The 27,410-nt window shown below is 44.7% G+C and overlaps 1 protein-coding gene across 11 annotated transcripts in view; it reads right to left on the minus strand.

Moving 5' to 3' along the window:
• Positions 1-27,410, minus strand: part of Rbms1 (RNA binding motif single stranded interacting protein 1) — a 217,948-nt gene that overhangs the window by 90,656 nt on the left and 99,882 nt on the right. For 8 of the 11 annotated variants that reach the window (XM_028867823.2, XM_028867549.2, XM_028867677.2 and 5 more), the window contains exon 2: positions 3,423-3,598. In XM_028867823.2, coding sequence (XP_028723656.1) covers positions 3,423-3,598 — 176 coding nt within the window. Of the gene's footprint in view, positions 1-3,422; positions 3,599-18,933; positions 19,234-27,410 lie in introns of those variants that run through there. The other 3 variants (XM_028867618.2, XM_028867962.2, XM_037204825.1) reach the window with 2 other exon arrangements.

Consider the following 27,410-nt stretch of genomic DNA (forward strand, 5'->3'; position numbering starts at 1 on the left):
TAGAAATGAGGGGAAAAGTGGAGAGAAATTTTAGGTGAGGTGACAATCAGAGCAAATGCTCTTTCCTATCACACCACAGGAAAGCAAGGAAGGACATGCCCAGTGATGCACGAGGAGAAGGGAAGAGTCATTTGGAGACCAAGGAACACCTGAAGTCAGGAGCAACCATGCCAAAGCAGTGGAGAAAGTCAAGTGGATACGTCACAGTTTGGAGGTGAAGAAGACACTAGTGAATTTGGGGCTCAAATAAGAAACTCAGGCAGAAATGTACAGTAAGTTGAACATGTGGAGCACTGCTGTAAGAGAGTCCCCAGCGGAGGACACAGACTTAAACAGAGTCGGGCAACAGTGACGATATGACACAGAAAACAAGGGCAGGGCAGTAGCAGCTGAGAACCTGAGCGTGGGAGGAGGCGAGCCCCTAGAAATATTAATTCAGCGCAGGACTAGGAAACCAAAGAACTATTTCATTGATATATATCAGAACACTCAAACTGATATTTGGTTCAGAAAATAGGGAGAATTAAGACGATCTGTGGCTCAGGTGTAATAGAGTGGTCCTTTCTGCCACACAGGCCACTGCATCTCCTAAACATGACGGGTCTCCATACTGATAGTGTCTTTTTCAGTAGATCGACGGAGGAAACCTGCAGCAGCCTGGAACAGTTACAAGCTCCCTGGATTCCTATGCGCACTCCACAATTCAGGGGTTTCACCTGGAGCTTGTTGGCCTCTTTCCTAAAGTACTCCTGGAGATGTATCTACTCACAGTCCACATCACTTGACCATGACTGCCATGCCCAGGGTCAGGTCCTCCTCGTTGGTCTGCAGTTGCCTAACCTCACTGCCTTCCCAGCTGAAGTGCTATGGTCCACACCCCCGCCCTCCTGACCATGTGGTCTACACCACCCGGTGTCAGGAGCTCTGAGTTGGGGAGGCTGACTTTTACCACCAGAACTCTTAACATCACACCATTTACCTTTCCATTTTCATTTCCCCTAACCTCCCCATGTTCTACTTCCAAAAGCTCCTTTGTTTTCCTCGCCAGTGCATAAAATCTTTGTCATATTTGCTTCTAAGCTCCATGCATATTTAGTATGGAACCAACAGTCTTGGCATCTTTTCCCATTTTTCAGACAACCGGAGCCGATCCAAACTTCAGAAGAAACGAATCATTCATTCGTTTATTTCAACTGTGGCTGCCTCCCCCTACCCCCATGCACGAGCCCAAGTCAATTTGCAATTAGTGCTAAGCTTGCATTTCTTCTAAAATGCTTTCCCCTGTTCGGAGGTATGGGTTTATTTACCCTTCCTGCAAAGTTCCCCATACTTCTCTGTAATCTCTATGCTTAAAGGACTTCCTAGGTCCTAAAGTAAGTCGCTTTGCCATAAAGTTCGCATCAACTTCCAAGTCACCAACTAGTTACGCTTTATCAGAAACTAAGTTCGGAGCACAAGTGTCGCTTTGCGTCTTTCTCTACACTGTAAGACACATGCGGTCAAAAGGAAGATGCTGTATTTGCTCAGTTCTCCGTGCGAAGCAGAATGGAGCTGATAGTGGGTTTCGAGGCAGCATCCCCTATCAGTGTTGTGTCTTGCTTCCATAGACACAGCTGCCAAAACAATCGCCAGCATTCAACACCCAACCTGGGATCTGGCGAGAGTCTTCTTTTATCAATGACAAGACATGGTGAGGGTGGCTAAGTTACCACCACTAACGGTAACGGCAAAGAGAACAGTGGCTACACATATTAAGAAAACCTGCACACATCAAAGACATCAACAACAAACATGGAGTAAATGGTCTAGGGAAAATGATAATCCATTGTTCTATCATTTTTAGAAAATGATTTGGTTCAATAAAAAAGAAAAGAAAAGAAACCATTGGCCCTATTGAAGTATACTTCCGGTTTATAAAGCACGGCATATGGATCCATTACTTTATGGCTCCTGCGCTGTCTCCTTGACATCAACTCTTACATAACTTAAAACCAGCTGAGGAACAGTTTCCTTCCGCGGGCCTCTCCTTTGATACCTGGAGACAGAATCTGCTTCGTCCCCTTGTTCTGACGGAGTATTTTTAGCTTCTTAGACTCTCCGGCGCTCTATCCACCTGCAATTATGCTGCAGAAGCATCCGAAGACGCCAAGGAAAGGCCAGCAGCAGACAAGAGAGCAAAAGGCCTCTTCATGGTCTTGACGGCTGCAGCGGGACAGCGCATGCCTGGCAGAGTTCCCTGTCTCCAGCCAGGCCCGACCAACTCCCAAGAGCTGGACTTCCTTTCTGACCTCAGTGCGGGACATGACTGCACTCTCCCCGAGTCCAGGAGGACAGGGCAGGAAGGGTGATAAGGAAAAGGCATGAGAGAGATGGCCTGTTACATGACCCTGGAGAGCCTGGAGGAACACCACCTATCACTCCACCCTACTTCTCACACAAAGCAAACCAAGGCCAAATGGTAGCTGTAGCTTCAGTTTGGAAACACAGCTCATTAGTTCTGAGTATTTTTTTTTTCCTTAAAAAAAATAAAAATAAAAATAAAAATGAGTAATGAATCTGGGCTTTCCCCAGGACTGGAGAAATGAGATGCTGTCAAGAAGACATTTTGAAGGAATAGGCAACATTCTCTAGCAGAAGGCTCCACGCAGTTATGCAAAATTTCTTTTTGTGAAAGACCATTACTGTCCTAGGATACATACAAAGTGCTGTTACGTGTAAGCATTTACTGCTCAATACGATCTGATGTTTTTACTCCTTCCACAATGATCTTTGCTCTCGAAGGTACTTCTGGCTCCTTAGTTTAAATTAGTACTTCGTTACTTAGCTGTGATAATGTGATCGCAATGGAATAAGACATTTGTATTCTATTCATCAACAGTAGTAGAAAATGCAAATTTACTTTGGAACCTGATGCACATGCATTCTTCTCTTAAGATGCAGGAAGTGGAGGTCTTCCTATTTCCAAAGGGGAACTGGTGAAGGATCGCACCACAGAGCTTCAGGTGCTTATGAAAATAGAGGGACACTATCCCAGCAGGAACCCAGAGTTGACACACACTCAAGATGAGGCTAGCTTGTTAATGACCTTCTGACAAATAATGTCAGCTGGCTTCTCTTATGGGGTTGATGGTTCCCTCACAGGCTTCTATGAAAGAGGAGTACTCTTAAAAAGGATGCACCCATCAGTTTTTCTTAAATTCATATTTTACTTCTCACATGCCAAGTCAAATTGTATCAAGAAAATGCTCTAACTTCATCTGCCTGTAGGCATTCCAGAAGCACATGGGAATACTAAAAAAATGCCCAAGAGTTGAGCACTTAGCGGGTCTTATGTATTTATCCTATGCCCGTCTCCTGTAACACAACTTATATCCTCCACGGCTATGATCAAGGAAGTCTTCAGCAGCTAAGGCAATACTCACGGTTGACAGAGCTTCACCAGGTCTTGATCAGTGGTGTTGGGGGGCAGGCCTCGGATGTAGAGGTTTGTCTTGCTCAGCTGATCCCATCCTGAGTTGCTACTGCTGCTACTGTTGTTATTACTGCTGGTGGTGCTGGGGCTGGGAGGGGCCATGGGGTGCGCTGGGACCAGAGACTGCTGGAAGCAAACACCAGAGAGTGTGTCAGAGCAGAGGTAAGGGGCCAAGCAGCACTAGGGGCTGTGTGAGCCGCAAAAACAAACAGACAGACAAAAATATAAAAAAAGACACCAAGATTAAACCACAATTAGCCTGAGCTACTGTGACGTAAAATTGAACTTGTAGGTGAAAAAAGATCTATTCATTTTAAGACAGAAACAAAAACCAAAAAACCCTTCTTTCAGCATGAAATGAAAGAATTTTACTCAGCAATACCTCTACTGTGGATAAATTTAAGGATAATCAATTTATTCACATATTTTAAGGAACACATCTCCTGAGACTCAAAATTAACTTGCATGAAGTCACATGATACTGTATCTTAATATACAGTAATTTAGAAATCACTAGGCTTTTGGAAAGGCTTCCAGATTCTGAAGACTATGTGAAAGTAGTTGATTATTTTATTTGGAATCCTCTTTAAAAAGAGACCACTCTTAATATGTAAGAAAGTTAGAGCTTCACCCAGAGCCTCAAACTTCTAAGCTAGATCTATGGCTTCATGGAGACATCTGGATGAGATTCACCACAAGCTTCCTTTCACTCTGGCTGACCCTGTGAACTTTAACCTCTGTGAGAATGCTGTAGCTGTTGGAAACCTTCCCAGGAGCACATCTGGCAAAGCCTGCAGCCAGGGGCTTCTCAGGTGTGCTTCTCCAGTCAGCAACCACTTAGGAAGGGTGTGTGAAGTACACACACCAGATACTACTGCTCCATGAGCTTGTGGAAGGAAACTCCAGCTCTCTGCCCCTCTGCCCCATGCAAGACTTTTGAGGAAGTTTAAAGGGCTCAGTCTTAGGACAGTGCGTGGGACCCAAACTGTGCTCACAGCCAATGTGCAGCAGGGCAGGACTATTCTCCTTTCTTTCTTCTAAGTGATAAGCATAGTAAGCCAAGAGTAGCATTTACACAAAGCGTTTGAACACACAAACTTAAATACTTGCTAGACACTCAACAAAGATTTCAAATATTGATGCCAGGCATTTACTACTACAAAGATTAAGTAAGGCATATAGAAGAAAACCTAAACTCCACAGCAGAAAATTCTAATGGTACACACACACAATAAATATACTCTCATTTATCTTGCCAGCAATTTCGGGTGCCCACTGTAGACTCCACGTTCTGCACCTCGTTTCTGCCATTGCACGCTAATTCCACATCATACGCTAATTCCACATCGTATGCTGAGAACTCAGTGACTCTTTTCTTCTAGTCCCTTACCTTCCTTGCTCTGTTCAGGGTCCATGCTAAGCTGTTGTGCAAATACTACTTCATCTAAAGAGACTCTTTAAGAAAGGGAGTTCCTGGAAGAATGAGCAAATAGTGAGGAAATTCTACTTCCTAAGAGCTGAACTTGAAACTAGGACTATTGCTTAATCCAAATCCCCAACGGCCCTGCCTGAGATCACATCCTTCCCACCTATGTGATTCAAGCTTTTCACGGGCAAGTGAACTCACAGGCTGTCCGCACACCGCTGGCTTTCCTCTAAGGACTAAAGGCACTGGCTTCTAGGTATTAAAAGAAACAAGACACAAAACTACTCAGCCCTCTCCCCTGCTCTGCCACAGGTGTTACACGAAGTTCTCTCAGGATCTCCATTTTCCTCCCCTCTTTTCTTCTCAGAGCTGGATTGAGGTATGAAGCTGTAGTCACTAGGCCCCATCTGCCAAGCCTCTGACTAAAGAGAGAGCTTGTAACCCTCATAGAAGTAGGTAAGCCTCAATTTTCTCTTAAATGTCATGTGATCAGTGCCTAAGACACCATCTTAGAGCATAAGGTGATTGGTATCAACCGCAGGGCAGAGGATGTTGGCTACTGAACGACACCAGGGATGTGTTGTGGGATATTTGTATACTCTGTGGAGGTGTATTGCTGATTGGCGCAGGAAGAATAGGCGGGACTTGTGGGCCAAGACAGGAACTAGGGATGAATCTAGGCACACAGGAGCCATCAGGAGACACCAAGGAAGCAGGATGGGTGGTATGTGTCAGAATGTAGATTAAAAGAAATGGGTTAAAAGTTATCAGAGCTAGTTGAGAACAAGCCTAAGCTAAGGCCAAGCTTTCATAATTACTAAGTCTCCATGTCATTATTTATGAGCTGGCAGCCCAAAGAAGAATCCATCTACAGGGATGAAAGGCAGGCTGTAGTTCAGAGGTAGAGCACTTGCCTAACTTACAGAGCCCTGGATAAAATAATTATGTGTCACACTGGGGATGGCACCAGGAGAAGCGGAAAAGAGCTGTGGCTCGGCCTCTCCCAGTTTCTCTGAGATCACAGCAGGGGCCAAGCACATGTACCAGCAGCAGACATTCTAAGGACTGCATTCCAAGACCGGGTCCATCCAGCCCTGATCTTGTCTGGTTCTGATGGGGCATGCTGGGTGTGAACTTGTTCTGATCAGAAGAAACATCTGAGTTTTCATGAATTAGGGGACTCTTTGGAACTCAAAGTAGGTTTTCCTTATGTATTTACTGTTGACAGAAGGAAGAGACCCATGATCTGTACTTCTGAATTTATAATTGGTTTACCGTATGATGTCTGACGGCAATCCATATTTACTGTACTAATACTTTCCCAGTGAGGGGAGTGGGTGAGGAACCTAGGTCTTCCTGTTGGGCTGCCTATTAGGGTATGGGACCTCCCAGAGTTCAGATTCCAGGAAGGACAAGAGGGTCCCACATTCACACGAGGAGAACCATGAGGCTGGTGACTCCACTATAGCACAAAGTTCAAGTTAAATTTTACCTAAATATCAACTTTCCAGAGCTAGCTGAACACAGACACAGAACAAAAGGATTTTCATTGTTTAAAAAAAAAAAGTATAGAAACCTTTAGATTAAAGATGAACTGTTTAGAACTCACTCAATCTGGGCTGGGAATACAGCTTAGTAGGCATGAGCAAGGATTTGTGTTCAATCCCTGGTCCCATCCAACAAACAAACAAACAAACAAAACTCACGGAATCTAAAAATGTAACCTCCAATGAGAATAGTACACACGTTTAAAAGCCAAAAGTCCAAGTACAATAGACCTTACCCCTGACTATTCAGAAAGGATTGACAATGGTCTAAGCAGTCTGAGTGCCATGCATAAAGAAGTGTCCATCTGCTAAGTGCTGCATGCTGTGTCCTGCTTTCTAGTGAACTCAATAAACAGACAGGTACAGCACTGTTCTCTCATTGCACAGATTGGGAACTGTGTCTTAGAAGCATTTAAGTATTGCGCACTGACATCCAGTAAGTAGGTGGCAGGGCTGCATTTTGAACTGAGATCTGCCAGATAACCAAGTCAGAACCTTCAAATGCTCTAAGTAGCTTCCAAACACGTTCCATCTCTTCAATGCACCATATTGCTTTGAGTTCCCTGCGCCCATCCCCTTGCGACCCAATTCTCAAATTATTGCTATTTTGCAGTGTAACTCCTCTATGCCAGAGTAAAAGGTGCCTGCGGGTTACTCTAATTAGCACCCAGTGAACTGGTGGAGGTAAAAACCCCATTAGCTTGAAAAGGAGGATTAAATAAATCCTGCTTTATAAATTGTTCCCTTAAAGAATGGGTCCTGAGGGGGAGAGTAAACTCTTAGAGACAGCTTGGCATGCACATGACCTTAGGTTCAACTCCACACTCTGCAAGAAATGATGAACAGGAGTGAATCTTTGTTTTTTGTGAAACAGGGTCTCACTATGTAGGCCCAGGCTACCTCAAACTCATGATCACTGTGTCTCATGGGCATTGGGATTGAAAGTGTGTACCACTACACCCAGCAAAAAGAAGGAATTTTGATAGGCACAATGGAAAACATTATGAGGTTCTTTTAAAAATTAAAAATAAGAGTCTAGTGTGGTGAATCACATGCATAATCCCAGCACTTGGGAACCTGAGGCAGGAGGATCCAAAGTTTGAGCGTAGCCTGGCCTATACAGTGAGATTCAATAACAACAACAACAACAACAACAACAACAACAACAAAAAAGCTATCATGTGACCCAATAATCCTGCTACATCTGTAAAGGAAATGAAACCAATATGTCCAAGCAACATCTACACTTCCTTGATTACATCACCAGCTATTCATAAAAGCCAACACATGGTAACAAACTAAATGACCATTAAATGATGAATGGGTGAAGAATGTTTACATATACACAGCAGAATTCTATTTAGCTACTAGAAATGACATTGTAGTATTTACAACATCATAGATGGAACGAGAGGTTATATGGAACTAGAGGTTATACGGAACTAGAGGTTATACGTTAAGTGAAATAAGTAAGACACAGAAAGGATGCTAACCCTAAATCAAACCTGAAACCGTCGATCTCGCAGAAGTTGTGAGCAGAATGATGACTACAGAGGATGGGGGGTGGGGAGGTGGAGAGGAGGGGGCTGGGAGGGTGGAGAGGAGGGGGCTGGGGAGGGTGGAGAGGAGGGGGCTGGGGAGGGTGGAGAGGAGGGGGCTGGGAGGGTGGAGGGGGGGGCTGGTCAGGGTGGAGAGGAGGGGCTGGTCAGGGTGGAGAGGGGGGGCTGGGGAGGGTGGAGAAGAGGGGGCCGGGGAGGGTGGAGAGAAGGGGGCCGGGAGGGTGGAGAGGAGGGGGCCGGGGAAAGGTGTATCACACAGTGCTAAGTCACAGGTAAACAGGAGGAAGAGGCTTTGTTGTGCTAGTCCACAGCAGTGCAAGTATTGATAACATGAATGAACTGTACACGTCAAAGGGTAGAAGGATTTTGAAAGTTTTCAACATGAAGAATCGATTTCTGAGGAGAGAGGTTTATCCTGATTTAAAAATTATAAAATGGGCAATGTATTGGAACATCACACTATCCCATTAATATGTATTTTGTTGTGTATTTTAAAGTACCAGCTAAAACAATTTAACTGATAATTTAATAATAAAAACAAATCATTGATCTCATAAAAAATTTTTAAAAATGAGAGCATGAATTCTGCACACGCCTTCTGAAAGCTACCATGGAGCAATGATGAAATCTGGAGTCAGAATTTTAAGAATGCTTGACATGAAATCGGGTAAACCTTCTCGTGTAGACTGAAATAAAAATACAACAGTGACGAGTCTTTCACTACAGCTTCAGAACTGATAAGTCCCAGTCACTATACTCACAATCAGTGCGCGACTAGATGGCACAAATGGTAATTTACTAAAATGAACTAACGTAAACTTAAAAGGGGTTTTCACCTGACTGTTTTGTCACTGATGTCCATCAACATCGCCGTAGGACAATCCCGAGCCTGCCTTGCATCTGAAAAGACCCCCTGTGCATGAAGCTCACAGTCTTTAACCACAGTTTAATTAGGGACCCTGGTGGGTAGCTAGATGGCCACAGTTAGTGCTCATTCAGCCCCAAAGAGCCCAGTGTCTACCTCGGTTTTTCACTGGCTGAGGTTCTGTAACAGGCCACAATTCTTGTTTCTCCATGGGTAGGGAAAACAAGGTAATAGCGTTTTCATGGTAATATTTATCTGGGCTTAATTTGCATCTTACTTAGGGTTTCTATTGCTGTGATAAACATGGTGATCAACGGCAACCTGGGCAGGAAAGGGTTGATTTCCTCTTATACCTTGTAGTCCATCATCCAGGGAAGTTAGGGCAGGAACTCAAGGCAGACACTGATGCAGAGGCCAGGAAGCAACAGTTCTCAACCTGTGGAACGTGACCCCTGGGGGAGTGGGGTCAAATGACCCTTTCACAGAGATCGTCTAAGACCATCAGAAAACACAGATTTTCACATTATGATTCTTAACAGTAGCAAAATTACAGCCATGAAAATAATTTTATGGTTGGGGTCACCACAGCGTGAGGAACTGTATTAAAGGGTCTCAGCACTAGGGAGGCTGAGAAGCTCTGTCCTACACAACTGCTGAGTTAGCTCCTCCTGGCTTGGTCAGCCTTCTTTCTTCTACACCCCAGGAGCACCTGCCCAGGGGTGGCATGGCCCACAATGGGCTGAGACTTATATCAGTCAGTAATTAAGAAAATGTCCTACAGACTTGCCTACAGGCCAATCTTACAGAGGCATTTTCTCAATTAAGATGCCCTCTTCAAAGATACATTTCGGTTTGTGTTAAGTTGACAAAACCAACTCGAATGATTTGCATGCCAAAAAAACGGACAGAAAACTAAATCCGTGGAGAATAACTAGGTGGCTGTCACAGCAGATGGCTTTCTCTGCCTGCATGAGTAGACGATATCAGCAGAATGTCTTGTTGGCACTCAGGAGGGCTTCCTATGTGGACGGCATTCTGGGGGGGGGGCACTTTCTTCAGAGGCAGCAATGCCCACCTTGCCAGGAAGACCCTCTAGGAATTCTTCACTCACACAGGACTGGCAGCAGGCCAGAGGTGACCAAGGTTCTGTCCTTGCATCCTATACATCCCCACCAACAGCAGGTATGTCTTCTGTATCAATGCAAGGCCAGAAGATCTTTACAGAAGCAAAATTAGCTATATGTGAACTAAAACCAATTAGTCACCATGTAATTGTTATAGGAGGTAATTCAGCCAAGACCATTAAAATTAAAGACCTGCCATTGGAACGGTTTCATTTCCTTTCTATTACTAATAAGTCAAAGAATGCCTATCCTCCTCCCATGGCCTTTACTTAGGAACCTCCCTTGGAATTCTAGTGCATTTTAAAGGGAAAAGAAACTTTGAAGTTGCCTCCAATCTCTTTTAAGACTCCCATGTTGATATTCTAAGTCAGAATGCCCACCTTAAGAAGGTTATAATTCACCCCCTCAGTAGTACACACACACACACACACACACACACACACACACACACACACACACACACTCCATCACTGCCACCCAAACATCAACTACTTCCCTTTTCATTACTGTTCCTCAGAGCAGAGAGAGGTTATGGAATGTGGGGAACCAGTTTACTGTCATGAAAAAGAGCTATGTAAGGTTACTACACAGGATGCTAATGGTCACATACTGGTTTATTTCCCTATCATTCTTAAGTCAACCTTGAAGGGATAGCACACGAGAGTGGGGGAGGGCCCTCCAACAGGCTGATTCCACCCCACTTGGGATGCTGTCTTCCTCAGGGCTGGAAAAAAACGCAGTGTTGGTGGAGGGAAGTGGAGGAGAACTGAGGAGACTGAACTGGAGTGCTAAGAATCTGCCCAGGAAGCTGCTGTTCTTACAGATAGATCAGAGCAGGACAACCCGAAGCACTGGCCAATGGACAGTGTCCCACTGGCCTGCATCCAGGAAGTGAGGAAGTATCTATTAATCCTCCTCATCATGTGGATATTATAGCTGTAAAACCCCACCACCACCACCACCACCACCACCAATTAGGTGATGAAACCGGTTCTCCTGTCTTTGCTGTCCCTTGTTTGGAAATAAACCCGATAGTCCCTCAAGATTATGAAAATAGGCAACTGATTATTAAGTATTTGTTGGTTGGATATAAGCTTGCCAAAGGAGAGGGGCAAATGTTATATTAGCCATTCAAATAAAACCTAAAAATAAAGTCCTGTACTGGGGGAGGGGGAGAGGGCTCAGAGGTAAAGAGCATTTGCTGTTCTTGCAGAGGACTAGGTAGGTTGTTCCCAGAACCCACATGGTGGGTTACAACTGTCTGTGATTGTAATTTCCGGGGATCTGACACCCTCTTTTGGCCTTAGTGAGTACGAGGCACGCAAATAGTACAAATAAATACACTTAGGCAAACTACACACACAAAATAAATCTTTAAAAAATTTTCCAGTGGGCTTCACAATTCCCCAAGACATTTATCAAAGCCAATCCCTGCAGGTAAACTACATCTCCACCCTGAAACCTCTTTACTTTTGGGTCAAGGGTAAAGTATCGTGTTCTTGGGATTCAGAAAACTAAACATAAGAGTTGCAGTGTTAAATACAGTATGATCGGGCGAATACACAGACCTCATGGTAGATGTGTGAAGCAGTTTAAACAGAGGAAAGTCCTTAGGGATTAAACAACTGGACAATCATGAGGTAGTGGCTGAAGAGGGTAAGAGAAGAATGGAGAGTACACTTCAATAACCCATGGTAGGAAACATACATTACCCACAATGCATGGTTCTGGAGGCCAAGTTTTCTTGGATCCATCCAAGAAACTATATTCCCTGTCATGTAGTGTCTACACTTTGTCTGAGACGTCATGTCTCTACACTATGATGGCAGGTCTACAGGACCGCATACAAACAGCCCAATAGTCCCTCTCTTTCCAATGGCTCTCTCAAGGACTGCCACCATCAGCCAGGTTGTTCACCAAGAACTCCAGGCCAGTAAATATGGCAGGTCTCTTGTATTCTGTGTTCCTCCTGGCTTCTGTTAGCGTATTTACAAGTGTATGTGAGAGAAGATGCAGTACAAAAGAGTTAAAGACCAACATGAAGACAGTCACTGAGCAGATGCTCAATTTTAGGCACTTACAGAAAACAGAAGGGCTCAGAAAGAAAACAGGGACTGAAGACAATAGGTTCAAAACATCTCTGCCAGAGAAAAACTGATTAAGAGGGAAGGCATCTTGACAGTGGGTGGGCCTCTATCCTTACCCACCCTTCACGGCATCACAAGCCATGGTGCAGGATGTGTTACTGAAAACAGAGTTCAATCAAGGAAGGACAAGGGAGGAGGGAGCTTGATGGAAAGGCATCACAGAGAAGATGGGTAAATGAGTAGGCTGCATGGTAAGCACCAGTCACAGCACCCTGGATGGTATGGGTATAGGAGAAAACCAGCCAGAAGAGAAGAAGGACCATCGCACAAGACTGCCTGTAACAGTCCGGTCTTTGCCTTCTATTGCTATGGTAAACACTGTGACCAAAAGCAACTTGGGGCAGGGGATTGGTTTATTTGCCTTACACTTCTAGGGCACAGTCTACCACGGAGGGAAGTCTGGGCAGAAACTCAAGGCAGGAACTGATATAGAGGCCACAGAGAAACAGGGATGCTACTGCTTACTGGCTTAATCGGCATGCTTTCTTACACAACTCAGGAACACCTGTCCTGGGATGGTATCGCCCACAGTGGACTGGACCTCCCACATCAATCCTTAGTCAAGAAAATAACCCCCCCATCAGATCAGCCTACAGGCCTATAGGCCGATCTGATGGAGGTATTCAACTGAAGTTCCCTCTTCCTAGATGACCCTGACCTGTGTTAAGTTGACAAAAACTAAATAGGCCAACAACCCAATCTGTCTGGTTTTCAGGAAGCTTTGATAGCATGATGGGGAGGAAGAACTGCAAAGGTCGAGGAAGAACCTAGAACGCATGTTGGAGTCCATGACATCATAGGTCCCAAAGTCTCCCGGGAATCTTATTGCCATAAGATTATGAGGGTTGCTTGTGAGGAATATCAAACTAGTCACACACACCCCATCCTCAATGGAAAGAAAAGACTTGCAGGCAGGAAAATCAAAATCACAATCTGCCTTGGCCAGGAAGAAGAATGCACGCATCTTTGGACAGCTCAGTTGCTCTTCCAGCTTGAAAATTCTACAGCTGGCTCATATTCCTTGCCAGCCCCAGCTCAAGCACACCAAGACAGAAGGCAGCAAGCTGCTGCCAGACAGACAAACAGACAAATGAGCAAGACCCCCACTGCAGTGTCTGTCCAACCTGAGCAGCTAAGTGGAGCAGACACCACACAGTAGCCATGGCTACCCACATCCTGGGGCCAGCACTACGCTTCTGGGTGATCCCTGATGATTTAGAGGTAATGGCCCCAAATACAAGCTAAACTAAAGTGAGAATGGACTGAAAAAAAAACAAGCTGAAATTTGGAGCCTGGAACTGGCTTAAAGACACAGAGAAAACAGTACTCACAACCCAAATCACCTGGCTAGCTCAGCTACAATGGGACTCCATGTACCTTAGAAGCCTGGCACTCTGGAGTTGCGTATATAAAAGTGACGCTTTGAGTTCTGTTCACTTGCAACAGCTCCAAGATCACCTTAAAAGAAAACTCAAGACAAAGCAAATGGCACCCACAAGCAAGCAGCTCTCAGGACATGGTAAACAAACCCTTGCTAAACTCAGGTGCCAGAACAAGGCCACCGTGGAATTCTGAACACAGGTGCGCAGTGTTTTCCTCCTTCTGAGCTAGCCCCACATGTGGAATTTCCAGGCCAAACGAATTCTCTGCATGTGAGTGGCACAAAAGCAAAGGCTTCCTTCCTCTCCTTTCTACTGAAAACAAACCCAAGGAACTTCTGGGGAAGCGAAATTGCTGCTTCTGCAGCAAAGGGTCTGAGCACCCCTGCTGCGCTTTGGGGAGTCAGGGATTCCAGGAGTAACCACCCACCCTCCCAGTTGTTCCCCAAAGTTAGTCCACAGCACAGTCTGCGCCTCTGCTTAGACTTTCTCCTAGGAGGAGAAATTTTGCTGAGGTGGCAAAATTCTCCGAGTGGAAAATTACGCATTCTGAAATTCTCCCGCTAAACAATACTCAGGGAGAACACCGCTAAATGTCTGAGCAAGCATTAAGTCAGAAAAATTAGGAACAAGCTTTAAAAACAAAACCAAACCCTCAATGGCTTGATTCAAGTCACTGGTTGATTTTTAGAGGCAGAGGGCAGAGGAACACCTGTGAGTGAGCGCGTCCTAACTGTGGTTTCACAAATTAACCCCTAGAGAACAAAGCACTCTGTGTACTTGGAGGAAACTGAGTAAGTACTACCTGAACGCTCCTTATTTAAGAACCTACACAAAATACTGCCCTTGGATGTTGGGACTCATGTATTACAAACTAAAGGATTTTTTTTTAGTGACTAGAACTCAAAAAATAATGTTTCCCTTTTCTTCCTCTGTCTGTCTGTGTACCGAACCCAGGGCTGAGACTGTGGGCACTTGTGACCGTGCCCCAATTAAGTGTGTATTCATTTCTTCCTCACTGCAACATCTAGCAGTTGACACACACAAGGGGATGACCTGCACAGAGAGCCTGACTGAGATGGCATTGCCTTGTGTAGACTTCCAGAGGAGGGGGCAGCATCACTCAACTAATACTGCCTAGAATTACAGCTTTAATAATAATAATAATAATAATAATAATAATAATAATAAAAGTTTTCCCTCTGGGATCTGCCTCAGGAGCTGACTTCCTACCTGAGCTCCACCCTGTACACACACAGGCACAGACATGTGAAACTGAAACAGGTTGCTCTACAATGTATATTATACCCTAAATATTTTCTAGTTTATTTATTTATTTATTTATTTATTTATTTATTTAGCAGAAAGATATGCTGGTAGTGCCTTGCTAAATTTACTAACAGCTGCCCACAGGGTCAAAATCAATGGTCTGCAAGCAAATCTCACACTGAGGTGCCCACAACTCAGGAGCAGGTGGAATCTAAAACCTGACTCAGTCATTTCCCCTGGGGCACTCTAACCAGCTTCTGCCTTTGCTCAGGGTTTGGGGGGACAAATCAGGAAGGCCTCTGCCTGCTTTAAGACAGAGTAAGCTGCAGCAGAGAATAAAACCTTTGACTCACAGAGGGCTAGAACACCAGATATTACAAACACACCCACTGGGAAAATGGGAAATCTGAAGGACAGGAGGAAACAGAGGTTGGGATGATTTTTTTTATTTCTAATACATTTTTTTCAGACAATATATTTTAATAATCCTACGTTCCCCTCCCTCAATTCTTCCTCACCTCCCTGTCCACCCAACTTTCCGTTCTTCTTCTCCTCTCTCTCTCAAAAGGAAAAGAAATGAAGCAAAAACCAAAACAGACTTTAAAAAAGTCAGGTTAAAAAAAACACCAAAACAAAACAAAAAGCACACCAGCAAACCATGGAGTCCAATTTGAGTTGCCATCTACTCCTGAGCCTGGGGCTTGACCTGCAGTGTGGTTGATAGGCTCCCTGACAAGCTATTAGAGGAACCGGGTTCTCACTTTCCCAGCAGGTATCAAATGCAAATAGCTTCTGGGTTAGAGATGGAATCTGTGTCCAGTCCCCCTCCTCAGCACATGGATTTTGCCTGCTTAGAACCTGTGCAGGTCTTGTGTGCGCTGTCGCAGTCTCCATGAGTCCCTGTGTGCAACAGTCTTAGTGCGTCTGGAGATGATGTTCTCTTGGCGTCTCCACCACCTCTGGTTCTTATGTTCTTTCCACCTCCTCTTCCCAGTAGATACCACTGAGCCTTGAGGGGAGGGGTCTAATAAAAACATCCCCTTCAGGAATGAGGAAGGTAGGACTGTTTTCCTCCCAAAGGGATCTTGACTTTAAAATGTTGAGAAGCACCAATTGACCCTAACTTTTTACTGTTTGGGATTCGGGAAGTCAAGCCACGCATCCAACGTCACTCAGAAAAATCAGAGGGAAAGCCGGGTCTGTCATAAAGCATCAGTTCTTAAAGGCTGTGAAAGTGACCAGGATGACAAGTGGCCAGCCCTCCTCAAGGGACTTTTCCACAATCAGCAGACTTGGCATTCTGGTTCTGCTGAGACATCAGAGATACAGTGTATCATCAGCATGGCTCTTGGTGCACATCATAGTCATCCCATATTTACTCACTGTCCACTTTTAGGTGACTTCACCTGATGTCCGTGTCTATGCTAGAGATCCGACTTCTTGCACAAAAGAAACCTGCATCCCTAAAGCATGCCTGGCGGCCCCATTCATTTTGATTTTATACTTTTTTTTTGTAGTAAAACTTGGTAACTAGCATAACTGATCCTCATTTGCACAATCTCTAAGAAAATACAAGAATCAAATGGACTAATGACAGCAGACTGATGTCTTTCTGTTTAAGGAGTACATTCAAGGTTAACTGTCAATTTAATTGGCTGGGATTAGGAACCCTTGGAGGGCCCATCCTCTCCCTACATGTCCTAAGTCCATATACTTTAAAAATGACATCAACTGTTTGGTTTTCTTAAATGAGATTTGCAAGATGTGTGTGTGTGTGTGTGTGTGTGTGTGTGTGTGTGTGTGTGTGTGTGTCCTTTTTATCCCAAGTTTGTAAGTGCTTATGCTCAATTAACCCTCTGGACAAACTGAGTTTCCTTCAAGATTCCAAGAATTAATACAGATCCTGTTCCCAGCAGCCTCTAGGACACTCTGGAGAACAGCTTTTCAGTAGACCTGGCCTGGTATTTTCTATTTTCCCATGAATAGTTTCTTACAAGTCAAATTCTGACTACCTGAGTGGATGGGATGTCTACACTAACAATCACTGCAAAACTCTCCTGGTCCTCAAAGTCATCCCCATGTATGGCTGTCCATTAGCAAAGTGGTCCACCATCAGCATGGCAGTCCATCAGCACAGAGATGATCGGGTCACTTAGAAATACAGGTGCCTTGGGAACCAGGAGTCAAGTGCTGACTCAGCTACTTCTTCTTATCTTTGCTGAAGCATACGGAAGGAGAACCTTAGAAAAGGCTTCAAATTTTTCATAATTAAACTGGGTGGTGGTTGCACACACCTTTAATCCCAGCACTGGGGAGACAGGAGCAGGCAGATCTCTGAGTCTGAGGCCTGCTTGGTCTACATACACAGGGGTCTATATCTACACCTTGGCCAGGAGACCAGAGATGTCCATCAGCTGCATGTGACAGAAGTCTTCCCTGCAGGACACAGTAGATCCCAGTCATGTGACTTCACAAGTACATCCACCACAAAGCCAATAAAGGAGAGTCAGGTCTAAAGGTACTAAGATCATACTGTCCTACCTGGATTGGTTTTAAATATGAATTATAAATGTTAGGGCCAGATCTTGCCCCTTTCAACAGGATAGCTATCATGATGTCCTCCCTAGAAGTTCAGGCAGCCTATTTGCATTACACACTTTCCTTCCATGGCTTACCACAAATGCCAATTGTACCTCTTAACAACAGCTGATAATGCAAATCTCAGCCATCAATCATCCTAGAAATGATAGAAATACGAGAAGAGCAACTGCTTCTGAACAGAGAGAGAGGTTTACCTCTTGGTTTACCCACAGTGGTTGAGTGTGTCTAGACTAGTTTTTTCTTTTTCTTACCATCAACATAATCTAGGCAGTCTTTAAAAATAGCCAACTAAGCAGAGTATATGGCTAAGCAGCGGGAGTGCTGCCTAGCCCACACAAAGCCCCGGGTTTGATCCCCAACACTGCTCCACTTGCAAAGCTCAAAAGGTTCAAGAATTCTAATCCATGACAATTTATAGAAAATATTTTATTCATAAAGAACTGCTATTCATAGTATCAATGGCTAATATTGCTGAGCGCAGTTTTATGTCTTCCAAACCAAAATAAATGCTTTGTGTGAACTCTCTCATTTAATGACAAAAAGGCGCATTTATTGCCATTTTACAGATAAGAGAGGTCTATGGATTTCACCAAGGTTACAGAAGAGGTGGCAGTCTGCTTATAAAATACATCATCTCAATGACCTATCCAGGAGCTAAGCAGAAGAAATGGAAGCGGGAGGGAGGGAGGGCGTCACTGAAGAGAAACGGGAGGGACTGTGACGCTTGGTTTCACGGGATCGGGGGCCTTACTCGACACACAATACTATTGTACCACTTACGGCTTTTGTAAGAACTCAGCTTTGCTGTGGACAGCACTCCTAAGAACAGCTATTAAAGCCTGGATATAACACAACCAAAACTCTTGGCTCAAGACACTGGTTGTCGGATGTGAAACTGAGTAGCATGTCCTTCCTTCCTGCATACCAACAGCATAGCTAAGAGGGAAGAATTACAGCTAAAAAACCATTCCAGTCACACATTTCTAATCATTTCTCCCAACTCAGGCCACTTATCTCAACAACAGATTATCAGTTTTAAATTAAAGAACAAATCCACCCTGCTGTCCTGTAAGCCCCCTGAGAATCAGAGGCCATGCCTAGTATCATTCTACCCTATTGTCCAGAGTCTGTAAGAGAACCCTAGATGTCAAGTGAAGACCATGGACTAACATATTCGGAGTCATTAAGTTTCTGCCTTGACTCAAATGCTGAAGGCTTAATAGCCCCAGGATGTAAAGAGGTGGGTGACATCAGCCAGGGCTGGATGGTGGTGGTGCCTAAGTACTTAAGGAAGGAGTCTGGCATCTGGGAGAAATACACTCATTGTGTCACTTTCCTAAGTGAAATGAGATCTTTTCTGTCATTGGAAAGTTCTACATTTCCTCTCCAGACTGCAGCGTCACTAGACAATTTCCCACCTCCATCAGAGGGGAGCTGGAAAAATCCCTAGTTTAAAACTTCAAAGCACTACAGACACGAAACAAATGACTGAGAGCGAGAATGATAATTTAGAAACAAAACAACTCTAGTCCTAATAATCTTACCGGCTTTGGAGACATGGCCTATGTGGAGATCTGTCTTCTCAGCACACATGAATCAGAATCACTACAAGCCCTCCAGAAGATGTAGTCTCCCTGAGCTGCTCTGGCCTTTGGTAATGGCCACATCTGGTCACACAGGTGGTATTCAGGCAGCATTCACTCTATCAACTGAGAAATGACACCTTCACTCCAATGCTTTTAACTGGCTTTAACCTTAGGTAAGTGTGAGATAAAGAGGTTCCATGGAGTCATTGGATTGCCTGCCTTAAGTTTTGCTTCTTTTGTTGAGATACGAGAATCTGACACAGGGAACCCACGGGAGAATGAGCTTATTCTGGCTAACAGTTCCAAAGCGGATACAGGCCCCTGAAGGAGGGTGGGTGCGGCTGGCCTGTTACCCTGCACCAGCAGTCAGCAGCAGAGTGGATAGGAAGTAGGGCGGGGCTATGAAACGTTCAAGCCTGCCCCTGTGACACTGCTCCTCCAGAAAAGACATCATTTCCCACAGTTTCTGTAACCTTCCCAAACAGCACAGCCACCTGGAACCAAATGTTCAAACTCACGAGTCTGTGGGAGACATTTCCCATTCAAACCACAACTATTCCCAACTTCAGTCCAATCTGCTTTGATCTTAAGGTCCTGGCAATGACAGTATTTCAAATAACGTCACATTCTAAGGCTCCAGTTCAATGCATTTTGTGTGGGTACTAACTACTTAAACCACTGCATTGGCTTTCTCTAAAACAATGGTTCTCATCTTATGGGTCTCAACCCCTCTGGGGATGTCGAACGACCCTTTCACAGGGTCATGTATCAGATACCCTGCATATCAGATATTTACATTACAATTCCTAACAGTAGCAAGATTACAGTTATGAAGTAGCAACAAAATAATTGTATGGCTGGGGGTTGCCACAGCAGGAGGAACTGTATTAAAGGGTCACAGCACTAGGAAGGTTGAGAACCACTGCTTTAAAGGGCTATTTTGGTTTCTCCAGTCCTACTTTAAAAACACTGGCAGTGTAATACAAGTCTTACATTAAGGACTACTTTATGTGAGTCATAACACCAATCAATTCTGTAACCACATTCCGATCAGCATAAAACATGCATCACCTAACTAACCCCTTATCCAAGCTAAACCTTTATCTATGGCATGGATATTGGAGAGGTGCTGTGGGATGTTCTGTATGGCAAATGTGTTGCTCTGATTGGTCAATAAATAAAACACTGATTGGCCGTGGCTAGACAGGAAGTATAGGCGGAACTAACAGAGAGGAGAAAAGAAAGAACAGGAAGGCAGAAGGAGTCACTGCCAGCCGCCACCAGGACAAGCAGCATGTGAAGATGCCGGTAAGCCACGAGCCACGTGGCAAGGTAAGATTTATGGAAATGGATTAATTTAAGATATAAGAACAGTTAGCAAGAAGCCTGCCATGGCCATACAGTATGTAAGCAATATTAAGTCTCTGTGTTTACTTGGTTGGGTCTGAGCAGCTGTGGGACTGGTGGGTGACAAAGATTTGTCCTGACTGTGGGTAAGGCAGGAAAACTCAAGCTACAGAGAGGGGGGCTGTGTGTCAAAACTTAGCCTGGGGAGATGCACTACATGTCTACTCACCTTAGATGGGAGCCTACAACAGACCACAAAGTACAGATACCACTATGTCCAATCCGGGGAACCAGTGAGTTTTTTTGGGGTCACTTACAGGAGTAGAAATAACTCAAAGGCAGCTGCCTCACCAAAGCCCACCCCAGCATGGGTGACAGCTCACAAAACTGGGAGCAAGGCACACTCAAGCACACCCTGCAGGCAGTTCAACAAGTTGGAGAGCATCCTATCCAGGTGCCTCAGAAAGTCTCAACTTTTTTTCCAGGCAGTTCTGTTGGTTTCTGCTTCTTCCAGGCAACTGGTCTGATACTGAGTCTTTTTGCAGCTTGACTTCCCATTGTCTGAGAATGACTGTCAGCTTTTTGGTTGTCATTAGAGGGAAAGGGGCCTAGTGAATCTGGTCAGTTTCAGGGACTTCCTGAAGCTAGTTTGAGTTACCTTCCGGCTCTCAAGCATTTCCCTGCAGGATGGAATGTTGCAATCTGAAATCAAACTGTTACACAATACTCCACCTTCTCCTCTCACTCTTACATTCTCTCCACAACGACCCTGAGTCTTGGAGGTGGTGACTATAGATGTCCACCTTTGGCTAAGAATTAGGCAACTGTGCCATAGCCAGTTACTTGTTCTCCATAGTATCACCAGTGGTTATGAAATGATGCTGAAGACAATGAATTATCTCTAGGTGCAAGCACATGTTCAGAAGGCAATTTGACAGGCACATCACATCCATCTAGTAAAGCAATAGAAGTTGCTTCCTCATTGGGACCTATCACCTCCCTGGACACAAGACAATTACATTGCATGACACAGTTTTTTCTAGGGAGGCAAAACACACATGCCTACTCAACCCAAATAGGACCATGACCGAACCAAAGATGGAGGTGAGTGAGTGCACAGTCCTGGCTACAGGAAATAAGGCATAAAGTCAACGCTGGGAAGCCTGGGGAGGGGCGGGGAGAGGAAGAGCATCCTCGGAGGAAATTCCATTGAGTTGTCCTTCCCTCATTGGTGTGTGTTCATGTGCCTTTGTGCTATGACAGCTGTTGCATGGATCTTGCTATGGCTAGTGAGACGTACAACTAAGGCAGGATTAGGAGTGTCTGTGGGAGGAATCCCTCTTCATCTCTGTGGTATGGGGCGGCATGCCTGCTTGATGAGCAGAGGCCATCATGCGAATATGCATGTCCTGAAAACAGTTAAAGGTTAGAGGAAATTTTGCAGTCTTTAAGATTAGTGCATAAGAGTAGAGATTGTCAGCAAGCAGCGGCAGAGGTTGCCTGGCCTGTTGTGTGTTGTTAGAAATGCACCCGAGGCTGAGAAGGCACGGCAGACATGTGGGAACTTGTTTGTTATATAAGGAGCAATAATAACAAAAAAGAGAGATATGGCCAGCACCCTCCATGTTAGTCTCTGATTTAGCAAGTAAATCCCATAAACAAGAGGATGAGAGAGCCATGGTAAAAGTGATAGAAGATACCCTCAAGTCTAACCTTTAGTAGAAAAAGATGGAAAATCTATAATCCAGCATGAAGATGAGGGCATTAAGCATGGTCCAGAGCAAGAAACTAGAGTAACAAGGAAATACTTGGCATTTCCAACTGCTGAAATTAGGGAACACTTAAACAAGCAATGAAAGAGCATGTCTCAGATTGGCTTGTGAGGCTGTGGGACATGGGAGCAGATGGGATCCATCAGACTTCTGTGGAGGCAGGAAAACTGAATAATGCATCTACCCAACTCCTCTTTAAGGCAAAGGCTTCATAACCCGAGACAGTATGAGAGAAGTCAGTTCCTGGTGGACTGGCTTATCAAAGCCATTAGGAACACTTGGTTATCTCCATCTGAAGTCCCCATAAATGTCCAGGAATGGAAAATCATTAAAAAAAAAAAAAAGCGGCAGATGCTATTGAGGGGACTAGGAATAAAAGAAGCTGTGTTTGAACCCAAGCTCACTGGTCCAGACAGAACTATGTTCACAGAGGAGTCAAGAAAAGATTGATCCAGCAGGGGCCTCAAGGTTTGTGTGAAACTTTAGTGGCTTTGCTGAGCTCTCTGTGAGGCAAAAACATTGGAAAGGCTTTGCCAAGTCTCGGTGACTTTGACTAGCAACTAGAGAGTGCCCATAGAGTAAAAGAGCAAGAAGAGTTAATAAGAAAACAGTAAAGCAAAGGAAGAGGTCTGCCTGCATTACTCAAAGACAAATGTGGCAGGAGTTATGCCAAGCTGGAGTTCCTAAAGAAAAAATTGATAGAAATACAAATTTCATGTTAATGAGTTTCTGGGAGCTTTCAAGCCTGAGGAGAAGTTCACCAAAGATATCCCTGAAATAACAACAAGGTTGAAGATGATCAAGCTTGTCCTAAGGGTGGGTAATTATCACCCCAGACTGAGAAGGGCATATGTCCCTCCAGGAAGAGATTATGCTAGGGGTGGAAATGGTTTGCCCAGACAGGAACTCCCCTAACAGCCAGGTATGGTGAATGGGAGACAGTGGCTACAGTGCAAACCCAGGGCCTGCCTGTCTGACCCACAGAGACAGAAGGTGCAGCAGAGGAGACAAGCCCATTTTCTGCACTGACCCTGGGCAGAGTAAGTCAGGTCCACTGAGTGTATCAAGTACGGGGAATGTTGTAGGGAGGCTCCATGGAAGAGCTGCAAGATATGGAAACACAATGGCTCAGAGAGAGAATGACTGAGCATTATAGGGAGCTAATTAAGCTAGCGTCTCCTACCCATGCTTTGTACCCAACCTTGGTCTGTGGAGGACACAACTGTTATAAATGGATGGAACCTTTCCGTGCTGTATTAGACCTTGCTTATGTTCAACTTCAGTATCTTCTTAGTTGTGAACTTCTGGGATCACCTGACACTGCACCAAGGTTATTTTTGTAACCCCACTATCTGTTATGAGACAGTAGTTCAGGATGTTGCCTTGACCCACCCATCCTCTGGAAAAGGTTTTGTTATATAGATGACACAATGTTGACGACCTCTGAGTGTTTTGCAGATGTGGAAAGCCACTGGAGACACAACCTGGCACAAGGGGACTTCCATACACCTTACAACCCTGCTGGGGTTGGGTTCATTGAAAAGGAAAAAAATATCCAAGAGGTACCCCACCTGGGAGGAAATGGACACTCACAGAAGCCATAAGGTCACTGAATGAAAACCTAGTGCCAGGCATGGGTGAACTATGTTCCTGTGAGTTATTGGCCAGGGGAGCCTGAGGTCCCACAAAGGCAGAATATGCCTGCTTGTCCAACAGTGGCTTGTTTGTTGGGGGTAAGACCAACAGCTTTCTGACTGGATTTAAGGCCTGCTCCACAAGTGGGAGTTGGTGCTATAAGCCAGGACAAAAAGCCTATGGCGGGTAAGGACATAGGTTCCAATGGGGAAGCAACTTTTATTTTGCTAGATGGATGTGATGAGTCTGTCAAGTTGCCTTCTAAGCACGTGTGTTTTATGCTCCGAGATGACCACTGTTGTCAACCTCAACCTCATCATCACTAGAGATGCTTGGGGGAACACCTGTCTGGAGAACTTGGGGCACAGTGATACTGTGGCACAGTGGCCAAACCAAATTCTTCATCACAGGTGGACAACCATGGCTACCCCCTCCAAGGCTCACTGTGGAAGAGGGGGCAAAAGAAAGTAAGAACAGGAGGAAGGGGTGAAGTGTTATGTAACAGTTTCCTCTAAGATTGAAACATTCTATCCTGCAGGGATGGTTTGTAAGCAGGAAAGTAAACAATTCAAAAGAGCATAAGGAAGTCCCTGAAACTGAGCAGATTTCTACCCTGCCAGAATGAAAACAAAAGCTGAGTTACCTCTCAGACTGAGCTAAAATACCAAGACTAACAGCTAAACCAAGCTGCAAAGAGGACTCTTTTAACACCAGACCAGCTGCTTGGAAGAAGCAGAAACCAGCTGAGCACTCTTGAAAAAGTTTTGACCAGAGTTAACAGGAAAGGACACTCTCCAACCAGCTGAGCTGCCTACAGGCTATGTGATGTGCACCAAGTTTTCCTGTTTTGTGAGCTGTCACCCATGCTGGGGTAGGCCTTGGTGATGCAGCTGTCTGTCTATGAGTCACTTCTGCTCCTGTAAGTAACCCCTCACCCATATTCCTCTAAGGAACTCCAATAAAGCTCAGTGGTTCACCATGTTGAACTTCAGTGGTATCCACACTTTGGTTTGCTGTGGGATCCCTATCTGGGGTGTGTGTGTGTGTGTGTGTGTGTGTGTGTTGTCAAAAGTTTTGTTACACAATAAAATACAATGTCATTAGAAAATAGCAGACACCCCAATTTATTTCTGATTTACTGCTACTTGCTACAGAGCAACTCTAGACTCCCCTTCTTTCAGTCAAATTTAAATCTCTGATGGCAACTGTCATTCCGAAGTGGTCCTCCTCAAGACCTAGAGGATGACCTGCAAGGAAGTGGTGGAGCTCTGGGAAGGAGAGGGTAGACTCTGAAAGCAGACTGCCGGAGTGAGATGTCACTGCGGCCACTCTCTGTTTGTCCTTGGCTAACTAACTTCTCCCCATCTTGGTGTGTAACATGAGGACTATGCCACCTAGTCCATTCCAACCCGGAGTTGATCAAGACACTGTGTGAGTACAGACTACAGAGCCCTCAAGAAAATGTCAAGCTTCTAGGAAACGGTCAGCCAGTGTGGTCTACCCACCTATCCCAGGGCTCTCCCTAAATATGCCACAGCCAGTTTTAATCTTAAAACTGACGTATACACAGTGCAGCTCCAGTCTCTTCCCTCCTCCTCTCAGGTTCCTCTGCACAAGCACATTAAAGACAGAGTGGAACAAATCACACTGTGAGTTCAAATGGCAACACAGGAAAGGTGGGGGCGGGGGGAGATGGTTCCCTAGAAGAAGCAGCTATCTGCTCAAAACCACCAGACTGCCTGGACCACTTCATTGGTTAGTGTAATGACCAGAAAGTTCTAACTGAGCATGCATTTAGGCTAGAGCTCCTCTTTGAACTCCTGGAATTCCAGCTTGTACCTTCTAGCCCTGAAGTGGAGGTGAGAATGGGGTGGAGGGGCATGAGAGATGTGCATGTGTTCCATCAGGGCTGCTTCCTGTGTGCTGTTCTCCAGCTTAAAGGAGCCTAGTGCACATTACATCTTTCACTATCACTAGGGTATTTTTCCCTCTGCCCAAAGTATTGTATGAGCAACCTTTGTTCACAAAGGCTAAAAACCGAAGCTGGTACTATCAGTCCCAACATGCCATTAACAGATCATGATTCTGGGCTAACTGGGGGGTTTGGCCACTATCAACATTTCAGTAGGAAAACTTGGGAACCAAACCATCAAATACAATGTTCTAAGAGGTGTGTGTGTGTTCTGACTGTAAAACTCTCAGCTTAGAAAGTAGTTTGAGATGAGGACTGTCTATGTAGTAGGAAGATTGTTTTGTTTTGTGAGAAGCCCAGCTAGTCCAGGCTAGCTGGGAATTTCCTATATAGTCCAGGTTGGATTCAAACTGGATCCTCTTACATCAGCCTCACCAAAGCTATGATTACACATGTATACAACCACACCCAATGATTTTGTTAATGTAAACATTATAATTTTACTAATGTAGATTAAACTATAATCTAAACAGTTATTAAGAAATCAGTTTGTTGGCTAGTATTTATTTATAACCAAACCAATAGTTGCTAATTAAATTGTATCCCTTCCAATTGTATCTATCCCCAAATACACTGAAATTATGGTCCTTGTCCGATGTGACAGTATTAAGAAACTGATCTTTGGGAGGGATTTAAGTCGTGATGGTGGATCCCTCAGGAATGAGATCAGTGCCCTCAGAAAGCAAACTCACAAGGACCTCTAAGAGTTGGGCTCTATTCCTCATGATCCTGCAGAAGGCAGTGCACAACCCGGAAGAAAGCCCTCACCCGAGCCAAGAACGCCAGCACCAACCTGGACATCTAGCCCTTGGAATTGAGAGAAATAAATGATAAGCCACGGCATCTCCTTTGTTAAAGCAGCCCAAGACAGCAATCACACACATCTTTTCACTCAGCGTTATTTAGTTTCTCAGTATTCTTCACTGGATGTTAAGATTTCACAACTAGTTATTCTGATTACAGTCACTTTTGTTAGCCCGTGTTCATCTCTGGTGAGCTAAGGAAGTGAATTGTTAGTCTACATGGCCGGCCCATCATTCCTTCCAGCTGGATGTCATCTGAAGAAGTGGCAGGCATATTTTCTACATGGTTGTAAAATTTGCCTTTTTCAATAAATTTGATCACAAGATATCTAGCATGTTTATCAAATCTGACAGCATCCAATTCTGGATGTTTCTGCCCATTTTTCTCACCACCTACCCAAAAGCCCTATCTAGTATATAACGTGTACAGAAGTCGAAACTTTCAAAATAGTGTTGTGAATTGTATGAGGTTGGGATGCGTATATAACGGGGGAAAAAGGAGAAAAGGATTATATTGTAGTAACAATACTTTTTTTTTTTTTTATCAGAATGCTTCTCTTTATAGGAGGGGTAAATAAGATCTGGGTAAACCTCTACATTTTAGTAAGAGTTGTGAATCACCAAACATTTCCCCCCTAAAATGAACAGTAATGAATTTTACTGGAAAGGCGTGTGACCAGAGACTGAGCACCTGGGGATGGTGATAGGAGCTACATGCCACGGCCTGGTGGCCTCTGGGCTGGGCTGCCAGCCTGCTTGTTGACGGTGGGGGTTCTTTCTGTGTGAGGGTACAAACCCTGAAAGTGCTTCTGTACCTGCCGCCAAAGGAAGTCCTGCCTAACCGGTGATGACAGCGGAGAAGATGAGCAGGGTCGACGAAGGAGGACCATGCCAACTCGACACCAG

The sequence above is a fragment of the Peromyscus leucopus genome, chromosome 4 (assembly GCF_004664715.2).
Source record: "Peromyscus leucopus breed LL Stock chromosome 4, UCI_PerLeu_2.1, whole genome shotgun sequence".
Lineage (NCBI taxonomy): Eukaryota > Metazoa > Chordata > Mammalia > Rodentia > Cricetidae > Peromyscus > Peromyscus leucopus.